Source organism: Amblyomma maculatum, chromosome 8 (assembly GCF_055883805.1).
Source record: "Amblyomma maculatum isolate TAMU_Amacu chromosome 8, ASM5588380v1, whole genome shotgun sequence".
Lineage (NCBI taxonomy): Eukaryota > Metazoa > Arthropoda > Arachnida > Ixodida > Ixodidae > Amblyomma > Amblyomma maculatum.
The window spans coordinates 37,645,188-37,666,648 of NC_139351.1; the positions used below are offsets into that span (position 1 = coordinate 37,645,188).

General features: G+C 44.6%; 1 protein-coding gene across 4 annotated transcripts in view; it reads left to right on the forward strand.

The window, feature by feature from the left end:
• Positions 1-19,738, forward strand: part of LOC146181002 (myb-related protein B-like) — a 95,361-nt gene extending 75,623 nt beyond the window's left edge. For 2 of the 4 annotated variants that reach the window (XM_084576219.1, XM_084576220.1), the window contains exons 16-19: positions 1,135-1,260; positions 6,428-6,550; positions 12,533-12,672; positions 16,727-19,738. In XM_084576219.1, coding sequence (XP_084432345.1) covers positions 1,135-1,260; positions 6,428-6,550; positions 12,533-12,646 — 363 coding nt within the window. In that variant the 3' untranslated portion in view covers positions 12,647-12,672; positions 16,727-19,738. The remainder of the gene's footprint in view (positions 1-1,134; positions 1,261-6,427; positions 6,551-12,532; positions 12,673-16,726) is intronic. The other 2 variants (XM_084576221.1, XM_084576222.1) reach the window with 2 other exon arrangements.
• The last annotated feature ends 1,723 nt before the right edge of the window (positions 19,739-21,461 follow it).

The following is a 21,461-nucleotide window of genomic DNA, read 5'->3' on the forward strand; positions in this document are numbered from 1 at the left end:
AAAATAGTTTGGTATAGCTGAAGTTTGTTATATAAAATTTTGGTAAATAATGCATGCTCAAGAGCCATGCAGTTTAGTCAGTGAGGAGAGAGCAACTCTGGCAGTGCTCATAATGACATGGGGAATACTGTTCCCTGGGCACTGTCAACAGGTCTGAGAAGCGTAGCTTCCAATCTTCCATGTCTTTCGGTACATGTACCATGGGGCTGTTGCCGAGTCAAAGATAAGAATGCTAACATTGGAACGAATGCTTGTCTCACCCCTGCTAGTTGCTTGAATTGTGCAGGAAAGCTTGCTGCCTGTTTGGTGCCAAGAAGTTCAATATAGTCATTTCAGTGTGAGCTACATAAGGCGAAAATGATGTGGTTTATGAAAGATTGATGCAGCCAGCAATTTGTAGTATCTCATCATCATCATCATCAGCCTGATTATACCCACTGCAGGGCGAAGGCCTCTCCCATATTTCTCCACTTAACCCGGTTCTGTGCTAGCTGCATCCACTTGACCCCTGCGAACTTCTTAATCTCATCCGCCCACCTAACTTTCTGCCTGTAGTATCTATTTCATTATATTAAGGCTTGGCTGTGTGATATGCATTTATTACTGGGGTTTAGTCATTGTTGTCATTGAGCATTGCAAAATTGCGGCGTGCCTGGGTAACTCAAGAGTCTTAGAGCATTACAACTTTATAATTGCATCACATTCCTTAGAGGCCCGGGAAACTGGAACTGAAAGCAGGTTGCAGCCCACCTGTGATGTCACTGTCAACCAGCCAACCAATCTGTGACATCTCGGATATAGCCACAAATTCTACCATGTGTGCGTTGATTAGTACCCAGACTGGCGACTGTATGTTACAGCCGGGGTCACTGTTTTTGTGAAAAGTGCTAAAAAGCAAACTCAGAATTTCGACAGACTTTTGCCTGTGTTTACTATTTGTTCCTCTCTGCTTTGCCTATGTCCAGCTACGCGCTGCAAAAAATGAGAAACCAACTAGCGTGACCCTCTTCAGACTTTAGCATGCGTCCAAGGGTGTGATACACCCAAGGTTGCCCATGGAAATCTCCCTGGTTGAGGCCACAGAATTTGATTTTTATTCCCCTCGCCAAGCGTACATGTGCTGCCATTTTGCAGAGCAAGAGCCTGCTGGGCGACTCGTCAGTGCTCTTCTCTCCACCGTCCATCATCCGTGAGACACTGCCTGAAGAGGTGTCCATGGGAGATCTCCCCTTTGCCAACGCTCTGGCCAGGCCCCCCAAGGTAAGCAATATTGATGTTACAACCAATTATTGTTATAACCGGGTTATGCCAAAAAATGAAAGATGGCTTAGCTTTGCTATGCCTGGATATATGTAGCAAAAAGCAGTGACTACCTCAGGATCAGAAAAAGTTATTTTCTGTAGTCTTCTGCGCTGTTCGCAAGCAGCTAAACTCTCCTTGGCTTCCATGTCGAGCGTGTCTAAGTTCACCGGCGTTCTATAATTCGTTTACAGGAAAGGAAAGGCGCAGCATCTGTCACTCGCAGAAGGCAAGAAGTGCCGCCCGGCGGCGTTGGAGCGCACTCGTTCCCGCTTGGTCCTCATAGCTGACGGCAGATGGGTGACGTCACATCCTTGACGTCACCCTAATTGAGTGACTTAGCTATTTTAGTCTGGTACTTTCAAATTGTGCTCAAATGGCAGTACCTGTCACGAGTGGAATCCCGCTATCATCCTCACAGTAAACAAGCAGAATTATGAAGAGCGTTTCATGATCCAGGGCGTGGCACAGCGGTAAAACACTCGGCTGGGGATCCAAGAGATGAAGGTTCAATTCCCAAATAAAGATCTCTTTTGAGGAAGAATCGCACACCTCTTAAGCGTATCTAGGCAACGCCGGCAGAGCTTGGCGAGGGGTCTGCGAAGCTCGGCTCCAACCCTCGTAGTGAAGTTTTTCGCTTCAAAAAATTGTCAGATCAGGAAAATAGCTTGCGATGATGATTTCTTTGCAGGAAAAATCTTATCAGTCAGCTTTGAATGTTTGTAGAGCCGTGAAAAACGTTTTTTGTCTTTGTTGCTGTGGCCTTGTTAAAAATTGGTTAGGATGGTTTCTTCTCGTCTTTCCCGTTAACATTTCTTCTATTGATCTGATATACTGCGTCAGCTTGTGCTCCATGAGCATGCGGTAGATGGGTAATTGCATGTGTGATACGACTTGGTTGACTACAAAAAGACAGGTTTGTTGCTTAGTCCTGTCGTGTTTGTGTGCTTTCTTTGCCCTCGTCCATCGCAACGTATTCGTGGTTCTACGGCTAAGGACGGCGAATACCACAAAATGAAATTCACGGGAAAAAGCAAGTGGAACGAGAGCCTCCGTGAATGCACTCCTCACCCACCCCCCATTCTTTTCCCACTGGTGACAGCGGCAGTGTCGGAGTGATCTGCAGCAGACAGTGCTCTGTTCCATTTTACGTCCGATTGTGCGCTCATTGTAGGCTACCGCGACTACTTCAAATCAGCGATGAACAGAAAGCCAAGCTGTCTGTCCTAATGACTGCTTCGCCTAGCTTTCACGGCCGCGCAAAGCGGGTTGTTTGCGACAACGATGCCCACTCACATCCGTGTGATGCGCAAAACCGAGACTTCGGCCAGAAAATAATCCCCACAGTATTACTGGCGAAAATTTGGTCCGAAAATTTGAACTTTTGAACACCATAAGTCCAAAATATTGGTTGAAATACACGTTTCTATGGGGCGCAGGATGGTTTCTGAAGACTGAAATACCGCTCAAGTTCGAATTATTGGAGTCCGAAAAATTGGTCGGCTGCTGTATCTGAAAATATATTCGATTTGATTTGGTTATAGCACTTTTTCAAAGATAGTCAATTTGTTACGATTTAATATGCCTGCCTTCTATTTTGCTTTTAAATGAAATAAATGCTACTCCTTACTATTCAAAATATGGTTTTTATTTTTTAGCATGCTTACTAATAGCATCAGGTGGAATTGTGTTAGCTCATTTTAGCATAAAACAATACTATGTCACTCAGGTAATTTTACATATACAGTCAGGGAAACATCAGCTTGATAGACATCCTGGATATAATGCGAGGGCAATATGAAAATTTGGACAAACACAGTGAAATAAACGGGGCCGTAGTGGAATGCTTCACAGTTTTGGAGTCTCTGCAATGATGCCAGTAAAGTTATATGCTCACCTTCTTTCCGCATGCTTGGGAGGAGGCAGTTTGGCCATCTTCATTGTAACATGGCACAGTGTGGCCTCTGCTCTAAGGCATGGCTACCAACAGAACACACATGGCCAAGGGAGGACACAGACAAGCTTCCAACTGAACTTTATTCAGAAGAACAGCCCAAATATATGGAAACCTAAAAAAGTGTCTGTAGCTCTCTTTCAGTCTTCCTCTTTAATTGCGGATTTCATTCCGCACACGCACCACTCCATTACTGCAACAAGAAATGATTGACCTATGGGAATTTTAGTGCGACCCAAGTTTCTGGCCTCCAAATGTCTAGGCTCAATGTTTGCACCTGTCCTTGCTCTTTTTGATGAAAGAGCTGCTTACATTTACGCATGCTGGTGCTGCAGTGTTGTATGGTTGGTTGTTCCTCTGCGCAGTGCTACAGGCGCGCTTTGATGCATACGGTCCAGGTGCATGTGCATTGTAGCCCGTGCATACCTTTGACAACTGGGCTCTGTCGCTGGATCAAAATATATCCATAGCTTTGCTGCCAGCCCACAGTGACTGCAGGCATTTGCCAACCATCAGAGCCCAGCTTTGCACCTCTTCGAGCACTGACCGGTATGCTGCTGGTCATTTCTTCTTCTCTTCATGCATTCCCTCCATGTCCCCGTCACTTTTTAAGTGTGCTGATGGTGCATTAGGGCCTTTTCACAAAGCATCTGATAATTCGGGCATCTCTTCTAGCCACCTTGGAGCCTGAATTACTGAGGTTTTAGCATCCATCGTGTTGTTTTGTCGCCAGTCCACTGTCACTTCATGGATCTCAGTTTGTTGCTCATTTAGCATGACCATATATCAGGTTTCATTCTGTTATGCCATCTAACCAAACAGAATATTTTTGTGTACATAGGCAGTTTCTCTTTCTATGATACTGAGTCAAAGTGGTGTTCTCCAATTTTGGCTTTGAAAACCATATGTACCCCGGACCAGGAAGAATTTTTCTTTAGATTCAAAGTTTCTGCCAGAGCTGTGAAGCTTTCCTTTGTAGCCATATGGCTGTGTTTGGGTGAATGCAAATGAGTAATCACTCCATTATTACAAATTCTACTCCACCTTAAGATATTTTCTTAATCTCTGGTCTGAGGACTATTACATTTGCATGTACCATATTTACTCGCATAATGCTCGCATTTTTTTTTTTTTTTCGCGGAAAATTGATGCTAAGTTGGCGGGTGTGATAATTTCGAGCAAATGTTCTGGAGCGCTAAAAGCAAATTTAAATAGGTGCGAATATGGATTCTTGGGTCAGCTATTGTAAATACTATAACCAAAACATTACTTTCAAGCAGAACTTACCCTTGTTATAAAAGTACAAGGTCGCCAAAAGCACAAATTGCTAAAGCACTTAAATTTACTGCACGCAGCCTCATCATCACTCCCCGCGTTCCGTGGTATAATGCTCACAGCAGACCATATAGTCTGCTTGATCAGAGACTTGATCCGAGTCCGTATCGACACTGCAATCGCTGTCTCCAGTAGCGCACTACACAGAACTCGTGGATGCCGAAGTGCGGTTGCTATGCTGTAGCCCGTACTCGAAAGCTATGACAATGGGATGCGAAAACACCTTGCAAAATGGCGACTATGGGCATCACGAAGGTAAAAAATAAAGAGCATAACCGATGATGATATGACGATAATTATGTGGCTATCCCTTTGCACCAAGGGGGGGGGGGGGGGGGGGCACGATGTGCGCCCTAGCCGTTTACATGTCATAAGTCATAGCATGCACACACACACAGCAGCACACAGGCACCACTTAACCACAGTCGGGGGGCGCCTTCGCTGGAGTTACCGAGTTCGCCTTCGGCTTCGGCTTGCGCTGCTGAGTCAACCCCCATCACTGGCGAAGTCTGCTTTTTGTTGCCGCCACCGCCGCGTGCGGACTGTTGTCGTCAGAGGCGGCAAAGCCCAGCGCCTATAGTAGAGTGGTGCCCTCTGGGTGTTGCGGTGCCAGTTACCCGAGCACGCTATCGCCGCCTGGTAGCGCGTGCACACGAGGCCAGCTAGGTTCAGTAGCGCTCCAAAGGTGGCGCTTGTTACTACTAAAAGACTACTCTCGCAGTGGTAATATTGGTGCTGCGATAATTATGCGAGGGAAAAAAACAATTTCCAATTTTCGACGCCCAATGTTGGGGGTGCGAGCATTATGCGAGTGTGAGCATTATGCAAGTAAATACGGTTTATCTTTTTTCTTTTTCAGATTTCTTTTCTCTTTTTTAAATGGATGTTCGATTGAATATCTGAAGCCATCCTTTTTTTTTTTTTTTTTTTTTTCTGTTGCCAATCGGTTGGTATCTAAAGCAATAAAGAATTCAAAGGGTGCACTTAAATCTGGTCAGGTGTAGTAATATGAAAGTTATTTCCATATAATATAAAGTTATAGTGCAAAAAAAGACAACCACACACACAGACAGGGTGACAATACACAACACAAGCAGCTCACAAATTAGTACTTGTGTTTTGTGCCATTACCCTGTCTGCGTGTGGTTGATTTTTTTTTTTTTTTTTCGCTATAAATGTGCAATATGCACCAACTCGCCCAGAAAGAAGTTTTAATGAAGCATTTCTGATTGGCACTCGCTTAGCTCCCATCGCATATGCGTCCTTGTCAACACCTGGGAGCAAACTCACACATGGTGACGCATGGCTTTTATAAGGACTGTACGACCTCCCTCACTGCACCGACGTCCTCGTCTTCTCTGGACATGTCTGGTATCATGTAATCAGTAGTGATCCACCAGTGAGCAACTTACTCCTGTAGTTGCAATCAGTTCATTAGTTCCCATGAAATAACTAATTTTGATTAATTGTTATCAATTAGTCATTCCATGTTACTCGGTTAAATAATTATCTAATGATATTCTAATGATCGCATTTAATTTGTTTAATCATGTTCATAACTATTTAGTGCTTTATTAATTAATCTTGTAATGGGTGATTCCCAATTCATGAGGACGCACTGTAGTGGGAGACCCTGTGCATGCCACTCGCGAGGCAGGAAATTTTAATATGTTCGTACACTGCAAGCCATCATGTGGCACCCTCTTGTGGCTTCGCATAGGTAGTCAGTGCAAAACGAACTGGTCCGACAGCTTGTTCTTTGCATAGTTTGTCAGCCTGGCCTTAATCTTATTGTGCCATTTTATTTCTTGTGTTGTTGCACCTGTCCTCCCCCCACAGGCCAGGGCTCATCATCATCATCAGCAGCAGCACTCGCACAGTGGCGTGTCTTCCTCCTCTCGCATGGCGCTGCACCACCGTTTTGAGGGCACACCGCTGCGCAGGTGGCCACTCACCACCAAGGTAGCACTGCCTACACATGCACTGCACGAAAACCACCTTTGCCTGCTTCACCTGTGCACTGCACCTGGGAATCGCAGCATGTCCCCATTCTGAGGGAATTGCCATAGGTGCAAATCTTTGTTTACAAACTACAGGTGCAAAATGTTTGGACAGCCAGCAGTAACTGTACGTTGCCAGCGAACTATCATGCGGCGATAAGGAACCAGTTGTCAGCTAACTGTGTGGAACTAAAGGTAGAAATAATTTGTATTTTGTGCTGCACTATGAATGAGGCCCGCATTTTGCATTGTGCACTGTGCCAGGGCTCCAGGGCTGGTGCGAACAAAGAACCAGCAGTTGTCAAAGGTGTGTGGTTGCAAATACCCAGTTTGGATATGAGAAGTGCCACCAAGTGCTTATTTGTGCCCTGACTATGCTATCTTCACAAACTGCATGCAATCCACACGCTAGGACCTTTATTGTAGTGCTAGTGCCACATTATATAACCAGAATAAACTGGAGGAACCACAACAGCTGCGCATCTGTTACTCCTACTTTTGAATGTATCAACCTATACAGCAGTGGTTACCGTGCCGCTCAGGTGTGCTGTCTACCTCTGTATCTGATAGTTCTTGCAGCTGTACCAAAGCTGCTACAAGTGCAGAGGCAGAATGCAGTGCCAATGTAAGATGTCCATATGAGCGTGGGGGATCAAGTGCTTTGAAGTGCACATTCATGAAACATTGTTTCAAGCTGAGCCTTAATGCAGGCTCGCATTGCATATGCTGTTTCTCAAGTTCAATGTTTGTGACTCTTGTCTACGATAAGATCCTATCGCTAACATGGCGACATGGTTTGAAGTCGGCTCTCTTGCCTCGGAGTCAACATCTTGTTACTAGATTTTTGAGTAGTTCATTGGTTATAAATGGCACGTCAGGCATGTTTGGCTTAAATGTCACCTAAGCAACATCCAAGAGAGTTAAAAATTGCCTTTGGGGGGGGGGGGATAATTCTGCATTCTTAGGCCTAAACAAAAGTCGGTCTGTTCACAAAAATGATCTATTTCCAAAAACCATTTAGGCGCCCCTAGGTTAAAAAGTTGCCACTGTGGCTTAATTTGCGCATGCTGAATTGAATGTGCAAATGTGACAAACAGTGCGACATCAGGCAAAGCTTCCAAATGTTCTTTTAGGTACATAGACAGTGTCTACTTATACTCTATCTGCATATACCATGAGCAGAGGATTTGGCATAGAAGAATGCACCCAACCCGCTCTCATAGTTGGCGGAACAGGCCGTCTAGCTTCCACAGTGCTGCCGGAAGTGATGAGGTCTAGCGGTGGGTGGCAACGTTTGCAGTGGTTATTACAAGGCTTGAAACGGACAGTGCAATGAGCTGCTCAGAGAATTAATACCTTCGTGTATTCCAGTCGGTGAGGCATCATGGAGAGGAAGCAGCGCAAGCAAGCAAGGAAACAAGAGCACACGGAAAAATAGTGCTAGCTCAGACTACTAACTGAATTTTTATTGAAAAATGGGTCGTATTTTATGCTCCTAATCACACAACACCACTAATCGGAAAACACGACACACAGTCATTGCCAGCACGACAGTCATCAACCCAGGAAGTTGAGAAGCAGATTTTTATTTTTTATTTTCCCCCCTGTTGACTACTTCTGAACTTCCTGGGTTGATAAGATGACTGTCGTGATGGCAATGATTGTGCTTCGTGTTTCCCGATTATGTAGTGGTCTTGCGTGATTAGGAGTATAAAATATGGCCTGTTTCTCAATAAAAATTCAGTTGGTAGTCTGTGCTGGTCCTGTTTTTCACTGTGTTCTTGTGTCCTTGTTTGCTTGCACTGCTCCTCTCCATTATGCTCGGAGAAAAATGATAACGAGCAAAAGCAGAGTAGCCCGGGGAACATCCTACTCGAAATTAAGAAAGAAGGAAAAAGGCAGAGCATGCTGTGCCAGGGCTAGGTGACCGATGGTCCCTCTGCAGCAGGGGGTGGCATGGGGTAGCAGGGGGTAACAGTTCTGGTGCGTAGTGTGGTAAGCACGGTGGTTCAGCTGTGTGCCTTCGTTCTCTGCATTGCAGTGTTTGCCCCTCTGGGTGAGGGCAGTCTTGTACATTCTCCTGTAATAGGTGTTGTGTTGCTGGTGTGTATCGACTGTGAAACCTGCCACAATGGAAGGAAGTTTAGATAGCCCCTGGCGTTGGGAACATATTGGCAGTCCATTGGTTGTTTGCCAGACAGTTCTTGCCATCTTACTCCATTATTTATTCCAAGAGCAACAACAAAAACAGAGAAAGATTGGAAAGCACTCCCAAAATCGCATTCAAACACTGCTGCTTTGCTGTCAGCAGCTTTGCGAAGGGATTGTCAAGGCATTTTATTGAATAGTGCCAAGACTTTCTTTCGAAACCTTCGGTGACATCACTGACAAGAGAGAGGATGCATGCCTGCCATTTCAGACACTTCTTTCATTATCTGTGCGTCCATGCCTTGAACGAATTCTCACTGAGTTCATGGTCCTTTCCTGCTGCCCCTGTTGTGCTCATTGCACTGGTGGTAGCAGAATATCTGTTCCCAGAGTCAGTCGCATAAATTGATTGTGCATGAAATAGGCTAGTGTGGTATGTGCAATCTGCACCAGTGTAGCGCACCTCTCCCTGACCTTTTAATGCTTTGTAATATACTATCGCACTTTCAATTGGCTCTCGGTATGCAAGCTCGAGAGGGGCGAAGCGGCAGATGCAGCACCAAATAATGGCATTGTTTGTGTAGTTTAATTAGTGAGATTCCACTGTGCATGCAACTGTAGGCAGAGCATAGGTAGCTTTATCGGTGTTCAATACCGTAGCAGTCTGGGCGTGTTGGTTATTCATGATGGAAAACTACAGCGCAGAGAAGGACGAGGACAAAATGAAGACACATAGGACACACGAGTGCTGACTTGCAACAGTTTATTTCGAGCCTCAGAGCCTTATAAGGAGTTGATATACTTAAGACAAGATATGAATGTATCGCCTACTGCGCAAGTATAATGTTGGGTGTTTTCATCTGTATAATAAGGCTCTGAGGCTCAAAATAAACTGTTGCAAGTCAGCGCTCGTGTGTCCTATGTGTCTTCATTTTGTCCTCGTCGTTCTCTGCGCTGTAGTTTTCCATCTTTATCGGTGTCCTTTGGGCATTTGCTAGCATGCATAGCCAGCTGGCATTAGTTCATACCATCAAAGCCACCATGCCAGAAAATGTGTATTAAAACAAATACAGCAGCACCACATAGTCTTGAAAGGGTAAGAGCAGAATGGAAGGTGATCATTGCTCTGTTTTTGAGTGCATGGAGGACCTTTCTAGTACAGTAGAACTCCGCTGTTACAACATTCCTAGGAGGAGTGTTTTCCCGCCTGCTATGTTGTTCCAAACCAGTCCTGTCCAAGCTTCTCTACAAACCCGTGCAGCATAGATTTGGCTCTTATATTGCAACTGTGGCAACATTACCACATGCTACACTGTGATAGTGGTTCACCTCATGGCCGGCGTTTTGACGGCCTTCGTTTAGCCACTTAGGACAGCAAGGTGGCATTGCAGACTTCGTTGGCACTTACTGGCACTATGTGTAGTGGCTTCTGGTGCATTGCACCCACGCCATGTGCACTTAGGTGCAATGTGACCTTTGTTGTAGCATGATGCACCACGCAGCAGAGTAGGCAATGAAACACAGGAGCGGCACACAATACACACATGCACATAAACAAGGACAATGCTGCGTTTTGTCGCCTACTCTGCTGCGTCGTGCATCATGTCGTCTGACCAACTAGATCGACTTTCAACGGTTTGTTGTGGCTGTTGGTGCAATTCCATTGCTGCTCTGGTGTGAGCGTGAAGGAAGCGAAACTCTGCCGTGAGAAATGGCATGTGGGCACTGCGCTGTACCAAATGCCCTTTCTCGTGGTAACTCCAAGGCATGTTTCAGAATTTCACTGGACATCTGAACCGCACTGTAAAAGAAGGGAGGAAGTTGGGAGTGAAAATGGAGAGAAAGAAAGAGAGGCCATATTGGAGGGCTCCAGAGTAATGCTGTTCCTGGTGTCCTTGCAATTTCTGAGCTCCCATTGGTAAGGACTGTGTTGGGTTAAAGCGGCGGCCACGAAAAAGGGTGCATCTTCTTCGCTGCTGCCTCTCTTCTACCAGGAGTTGCTAAGGGAGACAGAGAGCCTTGTTGGAACTCCTGTGCGTGCAAAAACATTGCGAGAGCCTCTAAGCCTTGCAAAATATGTTCCCCATTCCACTAGTGAAGCAAACATATAAAGTCAGCAGGCAATGGTGGACTTCTTTTCTCTCACACACGATTCTTGGCTACTGCATTTCTACTTCATTTCTTGGCTGGTACTTCAATGAATTCCAGGTTCCTGTGAAAGGTACAACAGTGGAGTTCTACAGTAATCAACTTTTACTTGTCTACTTCAAAATTTTTAAGCTGTGAATTTGTGAACCGTTTGCTATTTGTCACCCATGTGTTACATTGAGGGGCTTTGAAGCTGAAAGCACTATTTCGAGAACATTAAGATGATTTGGGAGGCCAGACTGGAAGTTTGGGCATTGTGCCATTGAGGGAATGGAAATACACTACTAGTTGCTTTGGGCCCAGTGTCTCAGTGTCTATCAGTGACCTCTGTAGGGGCAGAAACCTTACTGTACGAAGCCATAGTGCATGGGATGCAAAGCTCTTAGTTGGGGAATGAGATAAAGCACACCTTAAGCATTGATGCAACTGCCAGCCACACTATTACAAGAGAGCTGGCACCACTTTCTACAGCTTATTGCAGTGATGTTCAAAGCTGCATAAACTCAGCGGGCATTGAATCTCCCTTAGACGTGCTGTGGATGTCTAGGACATCCAAGGACGTTTCAATGTCCATTTGGTTTATGCAGCTTTGGGTATTCCTGTGGCAAGCTATAGGAAGTGGGCCCAGCTCTGTTGTAGTCGTGTGGTTGGCAGTTGCCACAGAATAATAATCTCTTACGTCGTTTCACCAGGCATGGCCCACAAAATTTGGCATACCATCACCAGATGTGAGCTCTGCTGCGGAGGAATCTGTAGGTGGCAGCTTTTGCATTGATGAGTCATGAACTGCAGCGTTTATCTATATTATATAGTTCACCATACGTTTCTATATTATCCTGTTTTCTTTTTTCTTTTTTTTTTTTTTTTTCAAAATGATGACCAGCTAAAATTGGGGAGCCTTGATTGTGTGGTCCAACGCAGTGTTGGCTCAAGGGCAGTTTATTGTGTACCAAAGCCAGGATCAGTGATTTCTACGTAAAATGACTAATTAATTGTCGTGCAGACCTGCTCTGTCATCAGATAGTCATGCCCCTGTAGTCATACTCATTCACTTCAGCATGAGAGCAAACCTCCGTAAACTTCCCAAACACGTTTCTCATTGGTGTCTGCTGCTTATTTTAGTGCGTGAGAGAGAGAGAGATACTTTGACCTCCATTATTCTTCGCCTGTGGCACTTGCAGTTGGCACTGCTGCACATCTATTGTACTGAAAGTTTCTGTGGTGCAAGCATGGGATGCCCCTGCAGGAGGGTGACATTGTTAAAACATTTGAGGAAATGTTTGTGACTGTATGGGAAATCAACAGAAGGGGAAACAGTCAGAGAATTAAATGCCAGGTCTTACACATCAAAGAGCATACTGCTGACACGAGTCACTCATTTTTGACTTGGTAGCGAAGAAGGGATGCCTGCAAATTGTCATCAGTTTACATTTTGCAGTCTACTTATATATGGCAATATATGGCAGCTGCTTCTCTCTGGCATCACAGTGCAGGTTATGAAAAATGCGCATTGCAGGAACTGGCATGATAGATGGGGCACACCACTTTTGTAAGCAAGCACAGGTTGCATGTGCAGAGCAGTGCAGGGAGGGGGCTTTATTAATGGTGAGTGACCGTGGTTTGGTACCGTGCCTTTTTGCCACGCCAGCTGAGCAAGTTGAATCCCCTGGTGTGCGGAAAGACGCGGGACCAGCTGGAGCTGACGCAGCAGGCCCGCCAGTGGATGATGGCGAGCCTCAAGCCGCGCTCGCTTGACCTTTGACCTCTCACCCTTCTTCCCTTGGGCGGGTACGTCCCTTTCCTCCTCTCCTGGCAAGGGCCGGGACGCACCCTTCACTGGTAGCCCTTGTTGTGGAAGGGTGCATGTGTGTGTGTGTGTGTGTGTGTGTGCATGATATGTGTCACATTTGCACCATTGACATGGTTGACGAGGGAGCACTGTGCTTTGTGTGTGCATGTCACTGCTGCACCTTTGGGCTCTGATGAAGGCAGTGCACGGCACGGTGCACCTACAGTTTCCTCGTGCTCCATTTTTTTCTCTCCCAAGCTTCATCACCTGACCAACGTACAAGTGACGTGGGCTGCACCAAGGACAGCCCCATTCAATTTCAGTGTCTGTGGAAAAACCGTACTGCTTTGTTAGGCATTGTAAGTGGGCCCATGTGGAGCAGAAAGCTTTCATTTCTTGCCACTTGGTTCAACCTTCTGAGGGAATCGGATGATCATCTACTTGAAGTGGATGGCAATGCATCCTGGTTTTGAGGATCCGTGCGTCACCCCTATTTCTTTGCAAAACGACCAATTGATAATTGTAATTTACTTTGTGATGTTTCGCGACTATAAAGGAGATCGTGTTGAGTTTCAGTATATCTTCTTTGGGATTAGAGTGCAGTAGGCGACTTGAGGTACCCAAAAAGTAATGCCCCTCATTTGTTTTTTTTTCTTGAATACTGTTCATTCAGAATTCATGACATTCACAAGCAGTCCATCTGCAGGATCTATATTCCTTAATCTCTGTCAAACTTCTGAAATCCTGTCTCGGGGCTTTGTAGTGGTGTTGCTGCCACAAAGAAGCTTTTTTAATTGTGAGAGTTACCTTTACAACTGATGAAAAGAAAAAAAACATTAAGTAAACACTACCTTCATAGAAATAACATAGCTAGTCATTTCTTGAGAACATTGAGACTTTTTTATCAATTGAATAATTCAATAATTAGCTAATTAGTCTTTGCAATTAACTTTGGTGAACGAAAGGAAATATATATTGCCAACAAAGCCAAGTGACTCCCAACAGTCCTCAGCTGGTTTCACTATGCTGGGACACAGTCTTTTTCAAAATAGCTACATTTAAATGGGATACATGGTGCGTGTGCTTATATATAATTGATTTGTTAACCTATTTAGCAATGGCCAGCGTTTTGGTATATTAGCCACTACAGAATGTTCTTACCTTTTGGGAATGTCGATGTCTGCATAGACATCATGAGCATGTTGATTTATACCTCTGTCACACAGGCTATCTCAGTGACCATTGAGTGAATGGCCATTAAAATTTTTGAGGGTCATCGAGATGCGCCATAGCCATACGGCAAATTTCAATGGCCATTGAGTAGTGAGCGTGTCATCCGACAGACGGCGCCACGAATAATAACACCCAGTAAAAATGTGAAGTGAAACGGGATAGAACAAGGTGGATGTCACACTAAATGCTATTATTAAATGAAAGTTCGTTCAGAGAAGGGTATTCAAATACCTCACAGCTTGGCATAATCCACGAGCAAGCAGTGGAACGACGACGAACGATGTGCAATCGCCGTATCTATTTTGCGTCAGCGATGCTGCCACAGCTCAGCAATGGTCTTCGCTGTGTTCGTAGTTGCTATTGTTAGAAGCACATGTAGGGCTCTTAAAGCATGGTAAAGGGCGACATGAATACTGCAGCATGCCGCACTGCCATAGAACAGTATTAGTTTATTTACATCTGATCATCACACATTCTATAGATTGAGTGATCATTTTGACTCCCGAAAAACGAGTTGACGAACTGTTTAATGTAGTCTAAAAATTTAAGCTAGAAGATGTTTTATTTGTTTTAAATTTGTCTTGTTTTTCACCTTAAGGTGGGTGCAAGGCTGCTCTCAATGTTCCTTGGCATTCCAGTAGCCATTCCCGAACCTCATTGAGTCATTGCCAATAGAGTTCAATTCTCATTGAAAACCGCTGTGTGGCAGTGGCCTATCCCCATTGAGTTTGATCTCCATCGACTCAACGGGCATTGAAACTGTCCGTGTGACAGGGGTATTACAATAGTGCTGCACAATGAGCGAAGCTGCAACCGGCAAGCAGCAGCAGGAAAGAGGAATCGGAAGTGTGCATATCGAAACTGTAAACCAAACAGCACAGGATGTCAACTGTATCACTATAGCGGGAGAAAAAGGAATATAGTTAGGAGCTCTGGACGTCACCGCTTCAGTAGTTGGCTAGTGCTTGGCTTATACATTGGGGTGTGTTGCTGTGTAGGTTGCATATGCTTTTAAATAAAAATTACTCCTTAATCCTGCCAAATAACTTTTTTTATTTCAGGTATTTTGTCTTCCTTTCAAACAGCAATTACAGTAACAGCTCGTTAATTCGAACTTCACGGTACCGGGAAAAAAAGTTATGTTCGAATTATCGAATGGCTTCGAAAAAACTGACAAGAACCATTTGTATTGTGGTAAATGTACCGTATTTAGTCGCGTAACCAACTCACTCGTATAATGAACCCACCCAGCCCCGATTGGTGCCTACGCGTCAGTCGTTAGCGCGTCCCTGTTTCCTGTCATCACGGTCCACAACACATTTCTTGGCAGTGTGCCAATATGCTGCGCAGTGATAACAGCGTGTTTACCTTTTGATTTTAGCTCCAGTAGGGGGAATGGGGGGAGTGAACTTGGCAAAGTGCCAGCGCTTGTCCGGTTATGCAAGCCTCCTCAGTCGTTTGCTTTACCATGCTATGGGCGACGGGCGGGCGCCGAAAGCAGCTTTAAACGATGCTAAAGGCTGGCATCATGATAACGGCTGACCGTGTGCTTTCGTTGACGAATGATCGTTCGCAAAAAAAAAAATAAGTTTCACCCATAGTGCTCGTCTGAGATCATAGCCTTTCATGGGTGTCAGCTGGGACCGCGCAGACAGTACTTATCCGTATTTCCAAATTAACAGGACTGGAATTAATGAATATTTAGTTGCGAGCTACGGATGTTGCGCAGAAGAGAGAGCAGGCAGCAGCAGCCGCGGCCATGCATTGACTTTGCCGCTGCCACCGTCCCCTCCCTCTAACGCCGTCGGCCGGCGCCATTCTTCCATGGTTTCACCTGGTTCCATCTGTCCCCGTTTTGTATGTGCGCAGCCTCTAATTATGCCTTCCTATCGCAAAGGTGTGGGGTTTTTTTTGTTGTTTTTTTTCCCGCGTGATGTGCGCCAAGTCGCCTAGACGCGGCGGTGCGTAGTTCAAATTATTCGTATTGGAACCGACTCGCATTCTAATTAACGGGCTTTTTTATACATATATCTTTATGCAGCTTGGCCGGACCAAGTAGTGTAGTTTGAATTGTCCGAAAATTTGAATGATTGATGTTCCAATTAACGAGCTTTCACTGTACTACCTAGCAGATAATTTACACTTTCTGTCAAGGTGTTTCTTATCACTTAGGTAGCATTGTGAGATGTTTTGAGGCCAAAATCGCTATATTAAGTACTTTCAGATGACGCAGGAGATTGGTGCACTGTACTACTTGCAGTTTGGGAATGATTATATACACTGGAAGTGGCTAGCAGACACATTTCCCATGATATTTGTGTTGACTTTGATCTTTGATCCCATGATCTTTGTGTTAGCTTATGCGCACTATCTGGAAAGTTGCAGTCATGGTGGCTTGCGTTGAGAGGAACTCTGCTTGTATCTAGTGTCATCTGCTTTATGTGCCTCTGGCAGGATACAATAGTACTACAAGCTGTACCTTGCAACATTGCACACATATTCCGCCATCCACAATTTCTCGACTGCAATTTTCGTGTCATTGAGATGAAAAGGGATTGCAGGGTGGCCCCGGAGATCCATTTGTACAAGCTACCTTCATTGCAGTTTGCATGTCCACAAAGCTTGCAGAATGCCCATTCTCTAATGAAAGCTTTGTCTTCAGTGGGGCTCTATGGTTAGAATGGACCAAGTCTTGAATAAAAAGAATAAAAATCTGTGCGCCCCTTCCTTAGAAGTGCATTTTAAATTGCCCTTATTTATCAGAGCTGCTGGTGCCACGCCATTTTTCTGACGCCTAGTTTTGTTTGCCAATTTGTGCAGGGGCACTCTGTGGGAGCATCACACCCACTTTTCTACCACCAGCGCCACCTGCAGCACCATGGTCACAACCAGAACCCCTTTGGGAATGCCAGCCAGTACTTTTAATGCAGCCAACCACCAGTATTTACTCGCACCACATGTGGCATTTTGTGCCTCTTTTTGATAGCATTGTCTTGGGGCCTGCCACTATTATTACTGGGGTATATTGCCCCTTTGCCAGTTGCCAGCAGCTGTACCTTCACTGCCTTGCTTTTAGAAGTTTCACCACTGTTTTTACAACTGCTGTCATTGGGAGGAGGGATTACCACCCCCACCTTACATGGAAAGGTCACACGTTTGTACATTTCGTAGGAAGCTACTGCTGTCTTGTTCTTCAGCATCACTTGCACCCTTCTGTGTTCGTATCTCTCTCTGCTGCGGCAGTTTGTAACGCCTTCCCTCATCCCCTGTATTGGCTGCGTACTGTGCCTGTCATCTCTCGTTCGCAGTGGTGCCTTTTGTCCCTGCGTTCTTTTAGTCCGACATGTGTGTGTAATTTTAAAAAACTGCTTTTATATTTTTAACTGATAGTCACGCCCCTCTCCTTTTGTGCCACCAAGAAGTATTGATGGTGCCCTCAGTAGTGATCCACTAGGTCTTACTACTGGGACATTGCAACCGTGGGATTGTATGGACTCCTAACGTGCAGACCTGGTCGACAGGCACTTCGTTTTCTGAACTGTGTTGGCACTTGTTCTTGTGTGGGTTTTTTTTTTTTTTGCCTTCTAGCTCTTGTACAGATAAAGTCAGCTTTTGTCTTTCCTGCACCTGTGGTTCCTTGCACTGCTGCACTGTGTCGTGCACACGGACTGAGAGGGAGCTTAGGTTTCTGCATTGTTGCACGTGAATAATGAGCCCTGATACGGAGCACCATATGAGGGGAAGTTTCTGGGGTACTCAGCTTTGTTTCTAATGCTACTTGAAGCATCAGTTTTTGAGCACCAATTTGTATTGAGTTGCTGTGGTATCTTGTATGCAGCTCATTCTGAGTATGATAGCGTGCGCCGGTTAATGGGAGGATTGCACAGTGTGAGCAGAGCGCACAGGCCATGGTGCAAGTGTAGAAGTGATGTTGGTGCCAGTGGCACTGGTGTGTGGCTCTCATCCTCTCCTCTGAAAGGAAAGAGGCCGGAGGTGGTATTTAATGACAGGCTTCATTATGTGCTCAACTCTAAAGGACGTTTGGTGTGACGACTGCAGGGACTCTGCTTAAAGGGGCCGGGTTCTACTGGGGGAGTAGAGCCTGGGTGCACTGTTGCAAGTTCTGTGGTTGGGACCCTTCCTACTAGTGTATGTGTTCCTGCGGCCTTCGCAGGCAAAGGTCATCAGAGGGAGCGCCAAGTTTTTCCAAGTTGTTTGTTTGCTTTCTATTCTTGTCCTCAGCTAACTGGGGACTAATGTGCAGGCGTCACAAGTTTCCGTTTCAGTGGCAAACAGAACTAGAGTTTTATCGCACGCGTTACTTTAGTCAGTATTAGATGTGCTGCGACAGACGCCACCACTCTAATCTTTAAGTAGGATACACAGATTCGTACGCGGCACTTTCTTGCCCAAGTGCAAACATTCTACCTGTACTTGTGTTTATTGTGTGGTTCAATCTTCTCAGGTTTTTTTTTTTTTAGCTTGACTTGAAAAAAAGTCTCGTTTGCCAAAACAGGGGTTTTTCTGTGTATTTCTGCGAATTACCGAGTATCTACCTCCCTTTGCACAATGGTGGGAATGCACCAAACTGGACGTCTTTTGCAGTTCTCGCGCTAACAGTCTCGCTATTCTGGTCTATGTACCAGTATGTATTATGTAACTCTTAACTATTCTGTCGAAATTTCTGACGTCATAATCATTGCTCGGTGAGTAGCAAAAGTGGTGTACAATGGAGACCCTCCGCAGGCATATCAGCAGGCACTTTTAATGTGTTACGCTTCTGCTTGGTGAACTGTAGAATGGCACCAATGTAGTGCAGAATATAGGTACTGACCGCATCGCTGTGCGGCGAGTGCCACTTGCCACATCACATCTTGGCCACGCAATGAAAATAAACTCTACTCGCGGAACTGCTATTGCATTACAGCATCTAGTCGAAAATGAATGCTGCATGTCAGACCGAGCTAATTGGCATACTTGTTGATGAAACAGGGCCCCAAACTGACTGTCGGTATATATCATTGCTCTGCAGTTTTCTGCTGGCAGCCGAGCATTGTATACCACTTTAGCTCCTGGCTGTGGTACATCTCGTATTGCCCCCATGGCTGGTTTTCTTTTTTCCTGCTTTGAAGCCATCAGCAGTTAATTGTATTCGAAAATTGTGCACGTCTTGATCAGATACCTTGTTTTCAATGAAAGGCCACTAGTATTGTGGCTAAATGCCTCGTATCGTGCTTCAGTGGTACACCCTGTAATTGTAATCTTAAGGTTGTCATTCCTCGCCATTACGCTGTGGTTGTCTCCCTGGTATATATTAGAATGCCTGCTTTTTAGCAAGATCTGCCTTACCTGTCACTTATTTCAAATTGTGCCCATTGTCGCAAAAAATGTTTGGGTCTGACATGCTGAGTGACGACAGCAAAACAAGGCATATCAGACTGTGATTGGAGATGGGGCAGAGTTGCTGTAATGCTTACGTCATAACCTTCCACCGCATCACTCGCACTGATCGTCTGTCAGTTTTTGTCTTGAACGACTGCGAACCATTCAGAGTCATTTTCTTCTTATTACGGGGCACCATTGTGATCTGCATAAATTTGTGGTATTGGGATTCTTCTAAGAAAGCATCAATAAAAAGGCAGATCCAGATTGGTCTTTTGCCATCCGTTAAGCACTCGTTCGTCCACCATTCCCACCACTGTTTTGAAATTTCACTTCATACCTTTTCCCACTCTACTCCATTGGTGCTTTGAAAGCACGCATTATTTTTTTCTGCGCTTCTATTTTTAATGTGTACTTTCCCGTGGTTTGATTGTATACTTTTTTTTTTTTTTTTTCCAAGACCTGGAAATCATTTTATTGACACAGTATTTTGGAGTTGCTAATTCATGCAGCGGGTTTCCGGTACCAAATGTATTGCCTCAGGATCTGAAGGATGTCACAATGGGCATAATTTCCTTCATTACTTTGTTTTATTTCATGTTGGTGTGACTACATTAACATGCAAAGCACCATTCCAGAGTGTTCAGTGCATCCTTTGCAAATTGCAGGGCAAATGACCGCCAACTGCTAGGCACATTACAGTTAGGAGCACAAGGGAAAGGGCACGCTTTATACCAGTGCCTTCATTGTTCATGTGGTAGGCTCACAGCTTGTATTGCACATTTTGTCACTGGTCAGCATTTCTTAGAGCATATCTGTAACAGCCAGCTGTCTGACCATGAGTTTGTGCATGTTGTGGCGTGAGCTGTGCTAGCCTTGTGTATATAAATCCTGCATATGTGTATGGCAGTAGTTCTTATTGCCACTTACAACCAACGCTAGTGATGTGCAGTTCACAAAAATGCCCCATGTTATGCACTTAATGTCTGTGCTTTGTTTTGATGACGTGTGTACCTGCTGGACAAAACTTACAGCTTTTTGTTTTTATTTTTCTGACAGCTAAAGTGTCAGCAAAGTTTCACTTTTCAGTGGCTTAGCAACCACTGTTTGTACAGGACAAATCTGGCATACTGAAATGTAACATCCTGGCAGCGGTACAGCGATGTCAAATTGTTTTGGGCATGTTGTAAGCATTTATTTTTATTTGGCACATTTTCATTCTTTATGAATTTGTATCGAATCACTGCTTGTGTGTCTGCATTACTGTGTAGCATATCACAGCTGAAAGAACTGTATTTGGTCTGCACAGCACATTCTCCTCCTACATGGCACATAGGCTGGTCTTTTTTTAGTTTTGGGTACACACATAATGAGTGTGGAGGAAGACGTTTAATGCATTTATCAGTTCTTGTATTTTAGCTGGGAAGGGTTTGCTCTTTACATGTTGCCTTTCTCTTTCCTGGCTGTGAGGCTTCGAGATGTGCATTTTCTTTTTTATTTTAGTACTTGCACCTTTTGCATTATACGCTTGCGGCTGCTTTAGCAAGGGTGCGGGCCAAAGAGTTTTGTGCTTGCCATTTTAATTATTGCACTTATTTGTGTACATAAGAAATCTTTATGTGCTATCTGTCAAAGAGAGGTATATTCAAAGTAGAAAAAAATCGCTTGAGAGTAGTATATATATAACGGTGGCTTCTGCGGTCATGACTATATGTTTTTTTTTCATTGGTGTGTGCAGTGATGCGATTTCTGCGACATTAAAGAAGTATAGACACCAAATTTTGGTTGCATGTTTTCTCCTTGTTAATGATGTTAGAGACATTACTGTACATGGATTGCCATGAGGAGTCCGTCTATTACTGACGAGTAATTTATAACTGGATTTTTTTTTATATATATATCAACATGCCTTCATTGTTATTATTCACTGCAATGTTAAAGCCAGCCTGGATCCAGGGCCAGAATCATAAGTGAAGAAACAGCAATTATATTGCTGTTTTTTCACTCATCTTGTGGCCTATGTGGCATGTTGACATCATAGCCATTGCTATGACGTCAACAGGTGAGAGAAAAAAGTCAATTTCAAATTATTTAGTGCTCATAAGCAGATACCACATGGTGATCCTTATGATGTGTTAGGCATTGTCATGAAGAATAAAACATAACCAAAGAC